The following is a 17,718-nucleotide window of genomic DNA, read 5'->3' as shown; positions in this document are numbered from 1 at the left end:
AGAATTTGATGATCACTGTGTAACCAAAAGTCTGTTCATTTCTCTTGTCAGTAGTACCCTAGAATATGGTTCAATTATATGGGACCATGTTTAAACAAATCCTTATTTTTGCCTGCGAAATGGAGGATGGACTTATCTTACTCTACCTTCGTATACATTTAGGCTTGAACTAATTAAACTTCCGTCGTTAATCAGTTGAAAAAACAATGTTGAATATTACGTTTATCATGAACATTATACATGGAACATTTATTTCGAGTTTTATTTTGAGTCATATTAGTCTAACCGTACCTCTTAGGCCAACAAATAACTTCCGTTTATTAAATATACAATACTTCCAGAGAGAGTTTGCAAATAATGATTTTTGGTTGAGCAGGTTTTGTATCATTAAATTTGTTAAAACACAAATTTTTAATTTCAACTAAACATCAACAACATACTACAAAAGAACTTACCAAACATCTGGAAATGTTTATTTAACTATAACCACATTGAGAAAAGAGTAGAAATTATTAGTCGTTTAATACATTTACAACGGCTAAATTTCTTCCTAAAATATCTGAAGTTGAATCCACTTTTGTCTTAAAGGGTGATACGGTCAAAATTTGGTCAATATAAATTTGACGTATTTCTTTCAATTTTGCATTTAAAAAACCTGAACACCCCTCATTTTGAAGGTGTGTGTGTAGAATGTTGCTCCTATTTTGATTTTGGAATTCACTCTTCAGTTGTCAAAATGCCGTCCAAGCAAGAAGAGCAGCGTATCAAAATTTTGCTCGCGCATCGCGAAAATCCGAGCTACTCGCACGCAAAGCTGGTAAAATCGCTAAAAGTTGCCAAATCAACCGTTACAAATGTAATTAAAGTGTTTGGGGAACGTTTGTCGACAGCCAGGAAGTCTGGATCGGGGGAAATCGAAAACCAGAAGCCGCTGAGACGACAAAGAGAGTTGCCGGTAGTTTCAAGCGAAACCCTAACCTCTCTCTCCGAGATGCCACAAATAAGCTGGGAGTATCGTCTACAACCGTGCATCGAGCCAAAATACGAGCCGGACTATCGACTTACAAGAAGGTAGTGACTCCAAATCGCGATGATAAACAAAATACGACGGCCAAAGCGCGATCCCGGAGGCTGTACACGACGATGCTGATGAAGTTTGACTGCGTGGTAATGGACGACGAAACCTACGTCAAAGCCGACTACAAGCAGCTTCCGGGACAGGAGTTTTATACGGCAAAAGGAAGGGGAAAGGTAGCAGATATTTTCAAGCACATAAAACTGTAAAATTTCGCAAAGAAATATCTGGTTTGGCAAGCCATCTGTACCTGTGGCTTGAAAAGCAGCATTTTCATAGCTTCCGGGACTGTCAACCAAGAAATTTACGTGAAAGAGTGTTTGAATAAACGTCTGCTGCCTTTCCTGAAGAAACCCGGTTGTTCCGTACTGTTTATGCCGGATTTGGCATCTTGCCATTACGGTAAAAAGGCGTGGTACGCCGCCAACAACGTGCAGGTGGTTCCCAAGGACAAGAACCCTCCCAACACGCCAGAGCTCCGCCCAATTCAGAAATACTGGGCTATTGTCAAGCGGAACCTAAAGAAGACCAAAAAAACTGCTAAGGACGAGCAGCAGTTCAAGGCAAACTGGCTTTCTGCGGCGAAGGTACAAAATCTGATGGCAGGTGTCAAGCGTGAGGCCCGGCAATTTGGAAAAGCGAAAGCCTAACTGAATATTTTTCCTAAATTTTATACTAATTGAACTTGAAAAATAAATTTAATTTGATTTTTTAAATAAACGATTTCACCGATACGGTCAAAATTTGGTCAAGGGAAAACGCGTGTATCCCTTGACCAAATTTTGACCGTATCACCCTTTATCTATACAAAAAAACTTTTCAACACTTAGACATAAAGTAGAAATATCGGTCTTGCCTTCATGTTGAAACTGATTTAAGATGTACTTTATCAGTAATAGTACAAAATATTAATAACTAGCTAATGAACAGAAAAATTGCCAAATTTACCACTAATTGATAAACTTTTTTATATTAATATTCATGTCCTTAATGTCTAATGCGAATCTTGCATAGTATAGAAGACGCATTTCTCTGATTTAAAGTTTTTTCTTTGTCCCAAAGTCGATAAACTTTTCAATGAAGTCGTTTTGACTTTACAGTTAAGTGATTCGAAATTTTCTTTTTTTAAAGTCAACTTGGCTTTAATACTTTTGAAAATTTCTTCAAAATTAATGAAATCGTGTTTAATATTTTTGACTTTTTGCATCTTGACAGTAAAGCTAAACGGCGTTTAAACAAGGAGATGTTTTTAAACCCTTATTTTAAAGTCGTTTTTTACTTGAAACATAGCATACACCAAAAAAATGAACTGTTTTATAGGAAGAATGAACTACCTCGCACGAAAATTGAACTAAATTTTACTCCACATTTTGAGATTTCCACAAAGCGTTGTTAAAACCAGCAAATTTGAATGCCCTGTTGTACTTTTTAACTGTAGTTCACGAAATTACATCATCTCATAGAAGAAAAAATTAACTAAAAGTAACGAAGAAAATTATTGGCGCCAAATCATGACCATTTTAACCATACAGTAGTTCATTCTTACTATTTTTGGGAATCGTACGAAAATATTCTTTTGCTTTAGTTCATATTGAACTTATGTTTACGGTCATTGGACTTTATACTCACGTTTAGTTCATAAAATTTTTGAGACATACTTAAAAAAAGTAAGATTTCATTAAGCTGTTGAAAATTTCGATAAAAATAATAAAATTTTTCCAATAAAAATAAGTTAAATTTAGCGTTAGTTTAACTACGGACATTTTTTTCTGTGTAGTTTCTACTTGAAGTCGAGTCTGAATTTAGAAACTAATATTGTCATTAACACGTTTTTAATGGACTTTGATAGCATATGAAGGAAAAGCTGGAATAATGAATAAATTAAAACTTGCTTCCTAGAATCAAGAACGGTATCATAATGATCAGAATAGTCTAAGTGAGCCTGAAATATCCGGCTGTCACCTAACCTAACATAATCTAACCATTACCGACTCAGATCGGTATTCCTGTAGAAGTTTTTTATCGTCAATTGTTTCGCCGTTGGGTGATGAATTTTAAAGAAGAGTTTTAGACTTTAGTAAACGGAAAATTAAAAACTAAATAAAAAAATGGAAACTGGTAAGAGTTAAAATTAGTAATGCTCCACAATTAAAAAACGGTTGATGAAATAGAACCATTTTACAGAGTATTTTTGGGAGGAGCTCGGCTCCAAGCAATTTTAAGCAGGAATCAAACACAAGAAGTTTTGGTAAGAAAAGCTATAACGACTTAAAAAATTTAATTGTTCAGCTAAACAACAGAAATTGGAAAAAGTTGAAATGACTAATGCTGACTTGTCATTGAGCTTAACATAGAATCGGGCAGCACTCAGTGATAAGAGAAAAGTTCACCACTGTGGTATCACAATGGACTGAATAGTCTATGTGAGCCTTAAATATCTATACCTAACCTAACCTAAATAAGTAATGCTAAGTAATTTACAAAATGGTTTTAGATCTAGAAATGACAATGATCCGTATATACACTAGTTATGATCATCACATCTCGGTGTAAAAATTATATGTTTTTTTCGAACGATCCACTCGCCCACTTTCCCGCCCCTTCCGACCGTAAGGGCCTCGTCCCCATAACGTAAGGACAGCGTACACAGCATGATCCGGACCATGGCGGGGGTGGAGGCAGAGGGATGTAACCAGCTACAGAGAAGGACTCATCAGCCGGATATATTACATCACAAGCCTAAATACTAGCTTATTCAACAACAAAATATTTTAAGCTACGGTCAGACTAGTCAAATATTTGACACGAATGTGTTTGATCGAATTTGTTCCAAACAGAACCGGTTTGACACAAAGTTTTATTTGCGGTTCAAATATTTTACAGTTTTTATTTGATCAAACACGTTCAAATAAAAGTTAGGGAAAACATGTTTGACCTGTGTTCACACTATGGCAAATATTTTCTTGCAACAACAGTTTGATCAAACCATCAAAATGGATAATTTTGTTTGACCAAATGTTTTTGAGCACTGATGTGACATAAATAAAGCTAGTTTATGGGGAATAAGGCGGAACTAATTAAAATATCAATATCCAAGTGTACATTAAGAAAAATTACAATGAAATTAAATAAATACATTATTCCAATAAAAAAATATTTCATTTATGAAAAAGCTTTAGCTAATGCCTTGGGCGGAGCATAATGTTAGAAAAAAACAAGGAAAATCGTAGTATTTTGGTCGTATTTGACCAAATTGGAAGAACATATATATTGGGGCTTTATCTAAATCTGAACCGATGTGGATGAAATTCGACACACTTAAATATAATATTAAACATTCTCTCCACGTGAAATATCTCTAAAAAATGCACTCAATCTCGGAGGTATGATGTGGGTATTCTAGCCATATTTCCCCTAATGCAAAATCATATATATGGGAGCAATATTTCAATCTGAACAGATTTTTAAAGTTTCGGAGATAAACTTTGGCTTCCGTGGCCAGATGAATCTAAATATATATATGGGAGCTATACGAGTATCTAAATCCGAACACATTGTTAGAATGTCAGTTACGTAAATCGGAGTAAAACTTTTGCCTCTGTACCCAGCAAAAAAATTTGGAAGTTCTTCCAAAGGCACAACATTAAAAGCACTTCCAGAAGATGCACTCCCAATGATGTTCTTTATTTTAACTACCCAGAAAGTTCTTTTAATTCAATTTTTTATAACTTGGTTTTTTCATACTTTTAAAGGGTAATTTTAACTTTTTTCTTTTAAATAGGTTAAAAACAGAGTAAGAATTCATAAAATGGTAGAAATCATTTAAATTTTGTCGAAAAAAATGCTAAATCTAATCTGAAAAAATGAGAATTTTTGAAAATATTTGAGGTCAAACGTTTCCGACAAGCGCTAAAATCCATTAAAAATTTAAAAAAAATTATAAAAATTTATTTATTTGGCAAAATATCACAGAATTTTTTAATTTACATCCAAAACATTGAATTTGGATCACACCTAAAGAAGTGATGCAAATTCAGTGCAACGGCTGTAGAAATGGAGGACTTCCGTCCTATGACAAGCCCATGTTAAATTCATCGCTTCTGTGTCAATTTTGCACCACTTCCGGATCCAAAAAGAACATTTTCATTACTTTTTTGGCGACGCTTTTTTTTTCTTGGCAGTTATAAGAGCGTAAATGGGACAAAAGATATATATGTAAGCTGTATCTAAATATGAACCGATTTTGGCCAAATTTTGCATGCATACCTTGAATGCTAATTCCACTATCTGACCAAAATGACACTTAACTCGGAGTGAAATTTTGACCTCCAGTGGTCATATGAATCTAAATCGGGCGAAAGATATGAGTGCTATATATAAATCTGAATCGATTTCAGTCAAATTTATCACACTTCTATTAATTGTATTCCTTCCCCAATATTTGAAGCATATAAGAATAAGAATATCGGGCGAAGTATATATGTGGGAGATATATCTAAATCTGAACTGATTTCTTCCAAAACACTCTTGTGCAAAATTTCAAATAGATTGGACTTAACCTGTGACCTAGACTTTAATTACAAAAATGTGTTCACAGACAGACGGACATGGTTAGATCGGCTCAGATTCCGACACAGCAATATTGTTAAATACACTATGTGTCTATCTCTTCTCCTTCCATATGCACTAATTTATAATACCCTGTTGCACAGTTTGGCGCAGGGAGTAAAAAAATAAAAATATTTTTTTACAACACAGTGGTAAATATTAAACTGCACAAATTGTAGAGGTGTGTAATATTTTACTCATGGTCACGAACATCTAGGACGAAACACTTTTACTCACGCACGATATTTTTACTACGAGTCACTTTCACGAACCCTCACTCAGGCAAATCTTTTAAAGGCTTACGTCCGCACACCCACAAGTGTAAAAATTTTATTCACGCATACTCACGATCAGAAATGTCGTTATTCACGAAATCTCTGTAAAGTCTCATACATACTCGTAGCTCAAGAAAATTGTCTCGACTCAGAAATTATCGCCTCACTAAAGAAAATAATAGTCGTTATTAGTTTTATGGTCAATCCTATTGTTGTCAGAATAATTAAGCTGGTTAATCTGGCTGACAACGTAAGTATTGAAATCGAGATTGTTATTAAGCTTTTAATATCATATGTGTGGCTAAAATTGTAAGAGAATTCAATTGGTAAGCGTGAGTGCATTTCTTTATTACTCACGTACACACACAAGTAGATTATTTGCGTGACTCACGCATGACCTTTAATCACACACACTCAAGCTGTTGCCATAAGCGCAATTTACGTAGGTAACACAAATTTTGTGTCACGTACACACCTTTAATAAAATCTGCTCCTGGACGTACAAAGTTTCAATCATATCTCCCATATCAAATATTCACATAAATACTCCTATCACCCACATTTTACCCATATGGGATTGAATCCACGAATCGCTGCCTTCCACATATAGAGCATAACCATTAATCTTTTTATCAAAAACATGCGTCCTTTCCATTAAAATAAAACAACTTATATTTTTGTTTGACCGTGTTTGCTCTTGCAAAATTTGTGTAAGATCAAATAAATATTTGACGGAATGTGGCGCAAATATTTGTCATATGGTGGTCACACTATGATCAAACATGGTTAATATTTATTTGATGTCAAACATCTTTCTTTGCCGAAAATCAGCTGTTTTGTTGTTTGCTTCAAACAAAAGTTTGTTAGTCAGACTATGGCAAAGAAATATTTGACAGTTTTGATCAAATATTTCATTAGTCTGACCGTAGCTTTAGTTATCCAAATATGCTAAAATTCTGGACTTCATCACATCAATACTTAAGTTAGTGTCAACTAGATGATAGATTGAATTAAAATTAATGCACATCCTACGAATATGCTCCATAGAAGCATAATTCGAACGTTAAATATCAATGAAAAGAAACTGGTAATTACTAGATTAAAAGGAATCCTAGACTTCTGAGCATGGAATATCACCACTAACTAACCTATGCATCATCATAGAGCTCAACATCGTCCGTGAAGCAGCCTCAATCTAGAAGTGTAAGGAGGAAGTACAAAATCACTGTTCCAATGAAGATGTCTCAAAGCGAAGAACAAGAACTGCTTTTGAACGTATTCTATCCTATCAATGTAAACATCATAGTGACTATCCCACACGATAGAGCCATACTCCAGAATGTGTCCAACAAGGGCAGTAAAAAGCCTCTGGGGTCCGAAAACTCCTTCGCCCAACGCTTTATGAATCCTAGAACCCCAGATGCCTTACTCACCATCGAACTAATATGATCATTAAAATTAAGCCTACGATCCATAACAATGCCAAGATCAGCAAAATAATCAACCTCTTCAAAAAACGAGCCCCGTATACTATACCGAACATCAATAGACCTAGGCCTGAAGAATCGCATAAACTTGCATTTCTTCAAGTTCAAATCCATTAGATTTTCCCTAAACCAGTAACCAAAGCTATCCAAATCATCATGTAATAAATGCACCCGATCAGAATTATCGAACGAGGGGAATGACTTAACATCAGCATACATCAAAATCGTTGAGTTAACTACGGACTGAGGTAAATCGTTTAAAAATAACAAAAATAAGACAGGCCCCAAATGACTACCCTGAGGCACACCTGATGGAACATCAAAGCACCTCGAATAGCAATCCACAAAAAATACAATCTGCGTACGGAATTCACGATACGACGAAATCCCAGCCAAAACTGTACTGGACAATCCAATCCTATCTAGCTTATATAACAACAGCTTATGATTCACCCGGTCAAAAGCATTACTAAAATCGGTATAAATAACATGAGTCTGATTCCCAACAAGAAACTAATTAATAACATGAGAAGTAAATTCCACCAAGAAAAGAAAGAAAAGAAAACCATGCTGGCAAGGATCCAATATCGAAGAAATGCCATGCAACAAAACATCCGTCACCATCTTCTCAAAAACCTTCGGAATAACACTCAATTTTGCTATCCTCCTATAACTACTCACATCAAAGGGGCTCCCTGACTTATGAAGTGGTACTACAAAAGTACTGCTCCATCTTAGAGGGAATAACCGAACCTCAACGAACTATTAAATAACATCGACAATCGAGCAGAGAGACATTCAGAGCAAAACCCTACGCAAATACCCAGACACAGACAGACTATCAAATAATGGAATTGCCACCCGATCAAGCGACCTAATAAAATAGGGATAGCCATCACCATCATAAATACTAAACGATTCAAAAAATAAAAACAACTCGGGTTACAATGAAGGTCACCTTTAACCTAATCAATGTAACGAACATAGCCCGCCCTTGATTCCATTTTATATATAGACCAAAGGCCTGCACAAGTCTATTCGAAGTAATCGAAGTTCTAGTGAAGGCAAAACACTCCACGAATACTTCGAATACTTCGATTAATGAATAAAACAAAACCACTGTAAAGCGATTACAGTGTCAAGCATTGCAGAGCCATCACATTCAAAAGGAATCGTTTTACAGTTCTTTTCAATATTTTGGTTTTGAAGTAATCGTCACGATACGAGTAAATCAAAACATTTTTAGTGAAGATAGAATACTTTGCTTTAGCAACGACGAAACTTCGTATGAGACACGAAGTAACTATCAAACAAAATACAAACACAATCGTCGGTCAGTTGATTGGCAGAAGTCAATGAATGCAGGCTGTGAGCGGGTCTGTGCTTTTTATTGTATGTGCCAACAATAAACAAAATAGGAATGGTGTGTATGTGTGTTTAGCATACTCCTATAGTTGAGAAAATGAAATAACTTCATCTACACAGAAATGGAAATTATAAAACGAATGGATTTGAAATTCCGATTGCATTCGAATACTTCAAAACATTGTTGGGTGCTTGTTATACTGGGCTCTATTTGTTTTGGTTCACAATGTGCAAGGTTTATATTTCATTCGTTTGAGAAATGGACAATGAAGTTACTACTCAAATTGTGTGCCGTGTGCTTGAAGTATTCGCTTGTGTTTTCGTTGCAGAGGTTTGATATAGACAGAGTACCGAGCATAATCAAAATCAGATCCCGTCCTCTTATAACGTCTAAAACATCTATTCCTATCATTCCTGAGTCTCGTCAACTCATGAGAATACAATGGCTGATTCCTAGGGAAATCCACCTTTCGTCTTGGAACAGTCCAAAACTGTCCAAAACACTGTAGAAATTATCAACAGCCACATCGAGATCGAGACCCATGAGCAACATCCAAGAGGGATAGAGAGAAAGCAGGGTGATACCTATTCTCGGGGTAAGAAACAGGATCACATCTGGAGAAATCAAAATTGTAAGGATCGCCTACAAAAAACCAAATCAAGAATCTTCCCAAAGAAATTCAAAACTCCATTGATCTGACCCAAACCGGCACCAAGAAAAAGATCCAAAAAAGTCGTCACCCATTCCGATCCAACAAAATTCGCTCAGAGGGGAAGGTGCCAAGGACACCAATTAGTACTCCTCCACCAATCCTTCCCATACGATTCTTCCTGAACACCAAGTAACGACTCACTCAACTCAAACGACTCAAATTTTAGCACATTATTTTTAAGTGCAAGCATATAATGTTCATAAACTAGCATAACATGTTTGGATTCATATACGCACAAAGAAAATGTCATAAACAAGTTTTTCCTATCAGTGTATGCCTAAGGTGAAACATAATATATTTAAACAATACAAACAATATTTTGTTTGGACCAATCCTGAAAATGTATATGCTTGAAGCAGAATGTGTTTGGGAGTATAGTTTACAGAAGCATTTTTTTTTTTTTTGAGGGTGCACTTCTAACAATTGTTTGTTTGTATAAATTCTGAGAATATTCGTTTTTTTTTTGTTATTGTTGGTTTACTCTTCAATCATTATTGTTGTTTTGATTTCAGCTTAAAACCATGCACTGACTAAACTACAAGTGTAGCTTAACCAACAGAGAAAAAGTCTGCTTCTCAAATTTCTTTGGGCAAATCCCTATAGGCTGCAAGATGGTTGGATGTACAGCTGTTTCGGAATTACCACATTCCTCATCAGCATCCTCTACTTGCTGCAAAACTATCAACCAATTATCAGAATAAATTCGGGAAATTCAGCTACACTTGTAGTGTAGTCAATGCATGGTTTTAAGCTGAAATAAAAAACAACAATAATGATTGAAGAGTAAACCAACAATAACAAACAAAAGGAATGAAGATATAGTTTCAAAACTCAAAGAATTGGAGCAAATCAATATTGACCTCCAAGAAAGAATAAAAGCATTGGAGAATATTTGCAGCCAAATGCACGAGGAAAATTCAGCCTTGCGATCTCAGTTCGCACAAACTCAAGGAGTAAATAATAATAACGGAAGTAATGAAGAAGTCACTAATGCAAATATTAGTGTGGCTAATGAATCGGGAAATACCCGACAGATCATATATGCAACGGACGAAGAGGAATTGGCAAATGAACCCGAGTAGATCCTTGTAAAAAATAGGAAAAAATATAAAAGAAATAAGGCTAGAATAATGCATACAAACCAAAGTGCGCTAAATGCGCGGGCAAACACTTTAATAGATGCAAACATTAATAAAAATTATGCAGTGGAATGTCAATGGAATCTTAAAACACATACATGAACTTCGGTACATCTTATATGAAAAAAATATTGTATGTCTCACAATATTTTTCATGCACCCCATCCAAGTAACACCACAAGAGGAGGAAGTGCTGTTATTATTAAAACTTCAATTAAACATTGGCTTGAATATACAATATCTGTCAATTGTTACAACTGTAACAATTGACATAAAAAAACGCTGGTTTCAGCTTCATCTGTTTACAGTCCACCACGACATAATATAAAATTTGATCAATACAAAGGCATGCTAAATTCACATAAACATATATTTATTATGGGAGGGGATTTCAATGTAAAGAACATACAATGGGGATCTAGATTGACCACACCAAAGGGCAGAGAACTACATCGTACAATCATTAGTACTGGATGTAGAGTAATATCAACCGGTGTCTAAAACACCCGATATGATTGACTTTTTCATTACTAAAAAAAATCCAGAAAACAACCTGATAATTGAAGATGGACATGAACTCAGTTCTGATCATACTCCTATATACCTTCATTATTTAAGTGAAGCAACCAATAAAAAAAACTAATACCAACCTAACAAATACGAGAACCAACTGGGAGTACTTTCAACATTTAATTACCACGTCTATCAGACAAGGCCGTATTCAGGGGGGGGGGGGATGAGGGGGATCAAACCCCCCCTGAAATGAATGAATATTTTTATAAATATAAATATATATTTTTAGCTGCATAGAAAAATCTTATCGAAGATGTTGAAGGAAAGCAGAAGGTTTTATTTTGAAAACGCTTACCTATAAAACTTGCACAAATCCTAGAATACTAGTTGAAAAGCCCGTCAAACGACGGTCGAAAAAAAAAACAAATTGTTTTTGTTTTCGCACCACAAATTTCATTTTTGGAAAATGTATTTCTGCTTTTTATGTGTGTTTGTTGTTCTTTTTGTGAACATGACTTGCTTTGTTTGGCCATAGCAACAACAACGAAACAGCCAAACCCACATGTGTAAATGAAATGGCGCAAAACCTGCGAAAAGAACCTGCCTAATTCAGCGATGGAAGCACTTGGAGAGTGCAATAAAGAGATATTTCCAAACTGCATATTCTTTTAAAAATTTTGGTCACTTTGCCAGTAACTCAGGGATGGAAAATACAATGGAAAATTTAAGAAAGTACAAAAAAGAAATTTTTTGAGCGGAAAGGTACTTTTTACTAAATTTCAACAAAAATTTCACTGGAAGATTATTGTCAAGAGGCTGAATTTTAAAGAAAATAAAATTTTGACAAAATTTTCTATATAAATAAAATTTTGCAAAAATTTTCTATAGCCGGCTATCATACAAAAACCTTTTTTTTCGGAAGGTTCAAGTGTGGTTCATTGTTGGGTTTAATGAAATGCCTGAATTTATTCTTATAATTGGTTGATAGTTTTGCTGCAAGTAAGGGATGCTGATGAGGAATGTGGTAATTCCGAAACGTGCGTCCATCCAACCATCTTGCAGTCTATAGGGCTTTGCCCAAGTAAATTTGACAAACATTCTTTTCCTCTGTTGGTTAAGCTACACTTGTAGTTTAGTCAATGTATGGTTTTAAGCTGCAATAAAAAACAACAACAATGCTTAAAGAACAAAACCAACAATAACAAAACAAAACGAAGGGAAATAAAATTTTGCAAAAAAATTCTATAGAAAAAAAATTTTGCAAAATTTTTTCTATAGAAATAAAATTTTACAAAAATTTCCTATAGAAATAACATTTTAACAAAATTTTCAATTGAAATAAAATTTTGACAAAATTATCCATAAAAATAAAATTGTGCAAAAATTCTATATAGAAATAAAATTTAGACAACATTTTCTACCGAAATAAAAAATTGATAATATAGAATCGCATTCTTTTTTCGACTAAAACATTCTTGAAGTTCAATAAAATCCTGTTTTTGACTATATCTTTTACAAAATCGAGATTTTCTTCCCACATGAACATGTCTATTTTGCCATATTTGTAAAAGACTATTAGCAAAAAGGTTGATAAAGACTTTCTCAAAATATTAAAATATTTTGTCAAAGCTATTGTACCATAAATCTAATATCGACTCAAAAATGTCTACACAAAAGGTACTAAATCATTCGCGGGGGTACTACGGTACTGACCGGGGTGAAAAAGTATTGAAAAAAGTACTTTAGTTCTGCATTTTTCATCCCTGCAATTACTACGTGCTCATCCGAACGTTCATTTTCAAAAATGAAGAGATTAAAGACGTATCTTAGAAATTCGACTGGCGAGAGTAGACTCAATGGATTGGCATTAATGTCAGTTCATCGCCGAATAAATGTGCCGACTGAAGAAGTCATTGATTTATTTGCTGCCCAAAAAGCCCGTCGGCTCAATTTAATATTATAAAAATATTGTATACATACCTATGCATAAATAAAATTTTCTACACATGAGATTATATGAATATTTTTTTTAAAGTTGAGGATAAAAAAGTGTTAAACAATGCTACCAAAAAACTTAGCAGATTAATAAAACAATATAATGACGGAACATTCTACAAGTATGTGTCCAATCTAAGTCCCAACAGCAAAATTAAAAAATAAAAGTAGCGAAAAGGCGACTGAATTTGCAAATAATCTCCACTTGACCTTTTCAGATTTTTCTTATGCAACAAACAGTACAGGACAAAATCTCCAACATCAAATAGATAACTTTGCAATTAGCGAGCAGCCATTTGATAAAATAACAATTAAAGAAGTTTATGATGCAGTGAATCAAATCAAGATCAAAAAATATGGCGGTTTTGATAAAATTAAGGGTGATATCTTAAGATCTTAACCATGGATTTATGCGTTTACCTACAATAATGAACGCTGTCTTAAAAATTAAATATATTCCGAATTGCTGGAAAGTTGCAGATGTTGTCATGATACAAAAACCGGGGAAAATACCACACGATCCCAATTCATATAGGCCAATTTCTCTACTTCCAGTAATCATTTATTGTCTCAAGAAATATAATACCGGACCATTAATTTGGATTCCGGAATAAGCACTCGACTATCGAACAAGTTCATAGAGTCACCGATGATATTGAAAACGTCTTCGAGAGAGAACAAGCCTGCTTCGCTGCATTCTTGGAGATTTCCAAAGCTTTTGATGGAGTATGGCATGATGGTCTCCTTCTAAAGCTCAGCAGATTACTTCCAAAGAATTATTGTGAGATACTTAGATCATACCTGAGTAATTGATTTTATAGAGTTTGCCAAGATAAAGATAATCCAATATCTGTAGGTGTTCCGCAGGGCAGTATACTTGGACCTATGCTGTATCTACTTTACACTCACGATATGCCTGTTAACGAAGATTGTTTCATTGGAACATTTGCTGATGACACAGTTTTAATGTCAACTGAAAAAAATACAGATGTATCCGTACATAACCTCCAGGCGTCTTTAAACAAGGTTCACCAATGGACAAAAAACTGGGGTCTAAATCTCTACAGTAGCAAATCTGTTCATGTTGACTTTGCGAAAATTGCCTCAAGATACAAACCCCTAAAATAGGCAATGAGCAAGTGCCTTTTTCAAACTCAACAAAATATCTTTGTTTTACACTGGATTCTAAATTAAATTGGAAAATTCATATTGATCAAAAGTGCGAAGATCTAATTAATTAATACCGTAGTCTAAGCTGGTTAATTCGAAAAAATGCAGTCATCATGCAAGCGGCAAACAGTTCTATCGAAAAAATACAGAGGTTTCAAAACAACGTGATAAGAAGTGCAGTAAACGCTCCATGGTATGTCCGAAATAGTGACCTCCACGGAAACTTAAAAATTAGTACGACTAAAGAGGAAATCTCTAGAAATGCAGAAAAACATCTTATCCGCCTACAGGACCATACAAATCGCGAAGCCCGTAATTTACTCCAAACTTCCAATCAACCTAGAAGATTGTGCCGCTTCAAACCACATGATTTATTAACTCGCTTTAATATATGAAAGCCTCAATTCAAAATAAAAAAATTACAACAATAATTGTCCTAGTTTAGTCTTAGGATATTCTAATTCCTATAAGTCTACTGATTAATAATAAATAAACTGCTGGTTAGTCACTTCTTCATAATAGAGACTAGTTGTAGAATAAGTTAAGCATCATATTACATATATGCTTAAATAAATAAAAAAATCTGATTGGTTGATAGTTTTGCTGTAAATAGAGGATGCTGATGGGGAATGTGGTAATTCCGAATCAGCCGTACATCCAACCATCTTGCAGTCTATAGGGATTTGCGCAAATAAATTTGACAAGCAAACTTTTCCTCTGTTTGTTAACCTACACTTGTAGTTTAGTCAATGCATGGTTTTAAGCTGAAATCAAAAACAACAATAATGATTGAAGAGTAAACCAACAATAACAAACAAAACGAATGAAGATAGAGGAAGCACGCTCAAAAACAAACCCAGTTAACTGCACTCAAATCGATGATTTGACTTTGGCAAAGGAAAAGAAATATGCTTGCAATTTTGTTTAGGCAGTAGCCGACTATCAAAACCTTATCTAAATTCTTGCTTCGATTCCGTATCAGACGAAAATCAAAATTTTAGTTAAAAGCTAGTTTGGCATCATTCAATCAGCTTCCGCTTGATCTGACCCTTCGTCATTATTAATCAAGTATACGAGGACTGCCTTTTATTTGGCGGGATTGGGCAACCCAAGTGTTGAAGTCTGCCAACTGACAGCTCTATCTTAAAGCTTGACATTTTTGAGGTTATACGTACTCAGAGCGTTTTGACATTTTAGGTTGTTTACAGCAACTTTTCATCTCGTGGTCAACGTTTTTTGACACCTAAAAAAGCGGTTTATGCGTACAGAAGCATGTTTTAGCGGTACCTCAAACGCATGCAAAATAGATCTTAAGGGAAAATATTTTGAAAAACATTAAAGCAATTTTTGATTATTAATATTTGTTTTGTTCTCTAATCCCGAAATATAAAATGGAACATTCGTACACGTTTCTTGTTTGGAATTGTCTTTATCATTACTAATGTTTTCTTTTTTATTCACTAGATTACAGCGTGGGACAAACACTCGGAAATTTGTACGGAGTAAATCCATTACACCCCGTATTGCAGCAATTTTTCGAAAATGTTGGCATTTTCGATAATATATTTACATATAGCATATTGTTAGTATTTCATTCGTAATACTTAAAAACAAAACATATTTTTTTTTTTTGGGAAAACGTTAATTTGTAAAATTAAATAAATGAAATGGTACTTTCTCAAATATGTAATTGTTTTCATGTTCCTTAACTAAGTAAAATTTTTGAGGTAGGTACACTGTTAGAAAAATATTTTTTCATATGTTCCGATATAAACAAAATGTGTTTCGGGCACAATTTTTAAACACAATATATTTAAGTGCCAACATGTAATGTTCCTAAACTAACACTAAATGTTTGGGACACATATGTTAATATGTTAAAATATATTATGTTTGGGGCATGAATGTTTCATAAAAATAATATGTGTGAATGTAAACATATATAAATTTACAAATTTCGAGTAAACATATATATGTTTACAATTTCTGTGAAACGGTTGTATGTTGTTTCGGAAAACTGCTTTATGATAAGGCCAATTATTTAATTTGAATATTAGAATGAGTATTCGGAGCATAGAGATTTGAAAAAAAACAGCATGTGTTTTCGCCTTGAGAGGAGAATTTTATGTATGTGTGGACAAGTGTTTTGTTTATCATTTTGGCATTATGGACACACATTTTTTAATGGCCTTAAAGGTAAAAATGAAATTAAGTACAAAACACGATAAGTTTTTTTTATTGGTTCGGTCGGAGCAGGAATTGAACCCACGACCCTTTGCATGCAAGGCAGACATGCTAACCACTGCTCCACGTGGCCAACAAATGTATGTTTCTGTTAAATAATGTTATGTTTGCATGGGCTCGTGGACGCTGCAAACTATGCTATATAAATGTAACTTATAACGATAATTGTCTATTGGTGACTGTAACAGCTACGTAGCCCAGTGGTAGTATGTTGGCTTACAAATTGCATGGTTCCCGGTTCGATTCTCCGTCCATGCGAAGGTAACATTTAAAAAAATTATAAAATTGAATAATTTCTTCAACATAATTTGTATTACAGAAAAAGGTGCCAAGAACTAAAAATTTCGTGGAAGTGAAAATTATGTGAGGGAATGAGCACAATCTTCGTGGGGAGAAAATTCTTCCAAGCATATAATATTTTTGGGCTCAAAACGCTTCCAAACATATAATATGTTCACATAAAACAAACATAATAATGTTTCGGCAATATCTAATAATATATGTGCTTCCTGCAAAATATGTTTGGAACATATGTTAGAGAAGCGATTTTTTTTGAGGGTGTATGTAAGTGTAGAAAGGCATCAGGAGGTGTATGTAAAGCCGGACTGTGAAAATTTGCTTTGCACTTCATTGCACCAATTAGAGTGACCGCAACTTAACCCCACACCCTCACAAAAAATCGCTTCTGTAACATATACTCCCAAACATATTTTGCTTCAAGCATATACATTTTTGGGTATTGCTCAAACATTTATATGTTTGATCTCTTCCAATATATAATATGTTTGAAAGCATATTGGTCTAAACAATATATGTTTGGGTAGTCTAAGTTCCAAACATTTTGTATTTTTGCATCCAAATTCAATAATGTTGTCTTCCAAAAAACAATATGTTATTATGTGAACATATAATATGTGTGGAAGCATTTTGCACCCAAAAATATTATATGCTTAAAAAAAATTCTCCCAAACAATATTGTGCTCAAAATTTTATTTATTTATTTATATATTTACAATCATAATGAATTATGAAAATAAACAGGTAATATAGGTGCTAACAACATAGGTTTTCGACCTGAATGCTCAAAATTTTGTTTCTGCCTAATTGTATATTCCCTCACATCTTTCTCACTTC

At 34.2% G+C, this 17,718-nt stretch overlaps 1 protein-coding gene across 1 annotated transcript in view; it reads left to right on the top strand.

Annotated features, from left to right (window-relative positions):
• The window catches only part of LOC142235616 (uncharacterized), a 212,017-nt gene extending 195,994 nt beyond the window's left edge, over positions 1-16,023 (top strand). Inside the window, exon 6 of the mRNA XM_075306879.1 lies at positions 15,805-16,023. Coding sequence (XP_075162994.1) covers positions 15,805-15,846 — 42 coding nt within the window. The 3' untranslated portion in view covers positions 15,847-16,023. The remainder of the gene's footprint in view (positions 1-15,804) is intronic.
• Positions 16,024-17,718: the final 1,695 nt, after the last annotated feature.

Source organism: Haematobia irritans, chromosome 4 (assembly GCF_050003625.1).
Source record: "Haematobia irritans isolate KBUSLIRL chromosome 4, ASM5000362v1, whole genome shotgun sequence".
In the NCBI taxonomy this organism is placed as follows: Eukaryota; Metazoa; Arthropoda; class Insecta; order Diptera; family Muscidae; genus Haematobia; species Haematobia irritans.
This window is presented reverse-complemented; position numbering and strand designations above follow the sequence as displayed.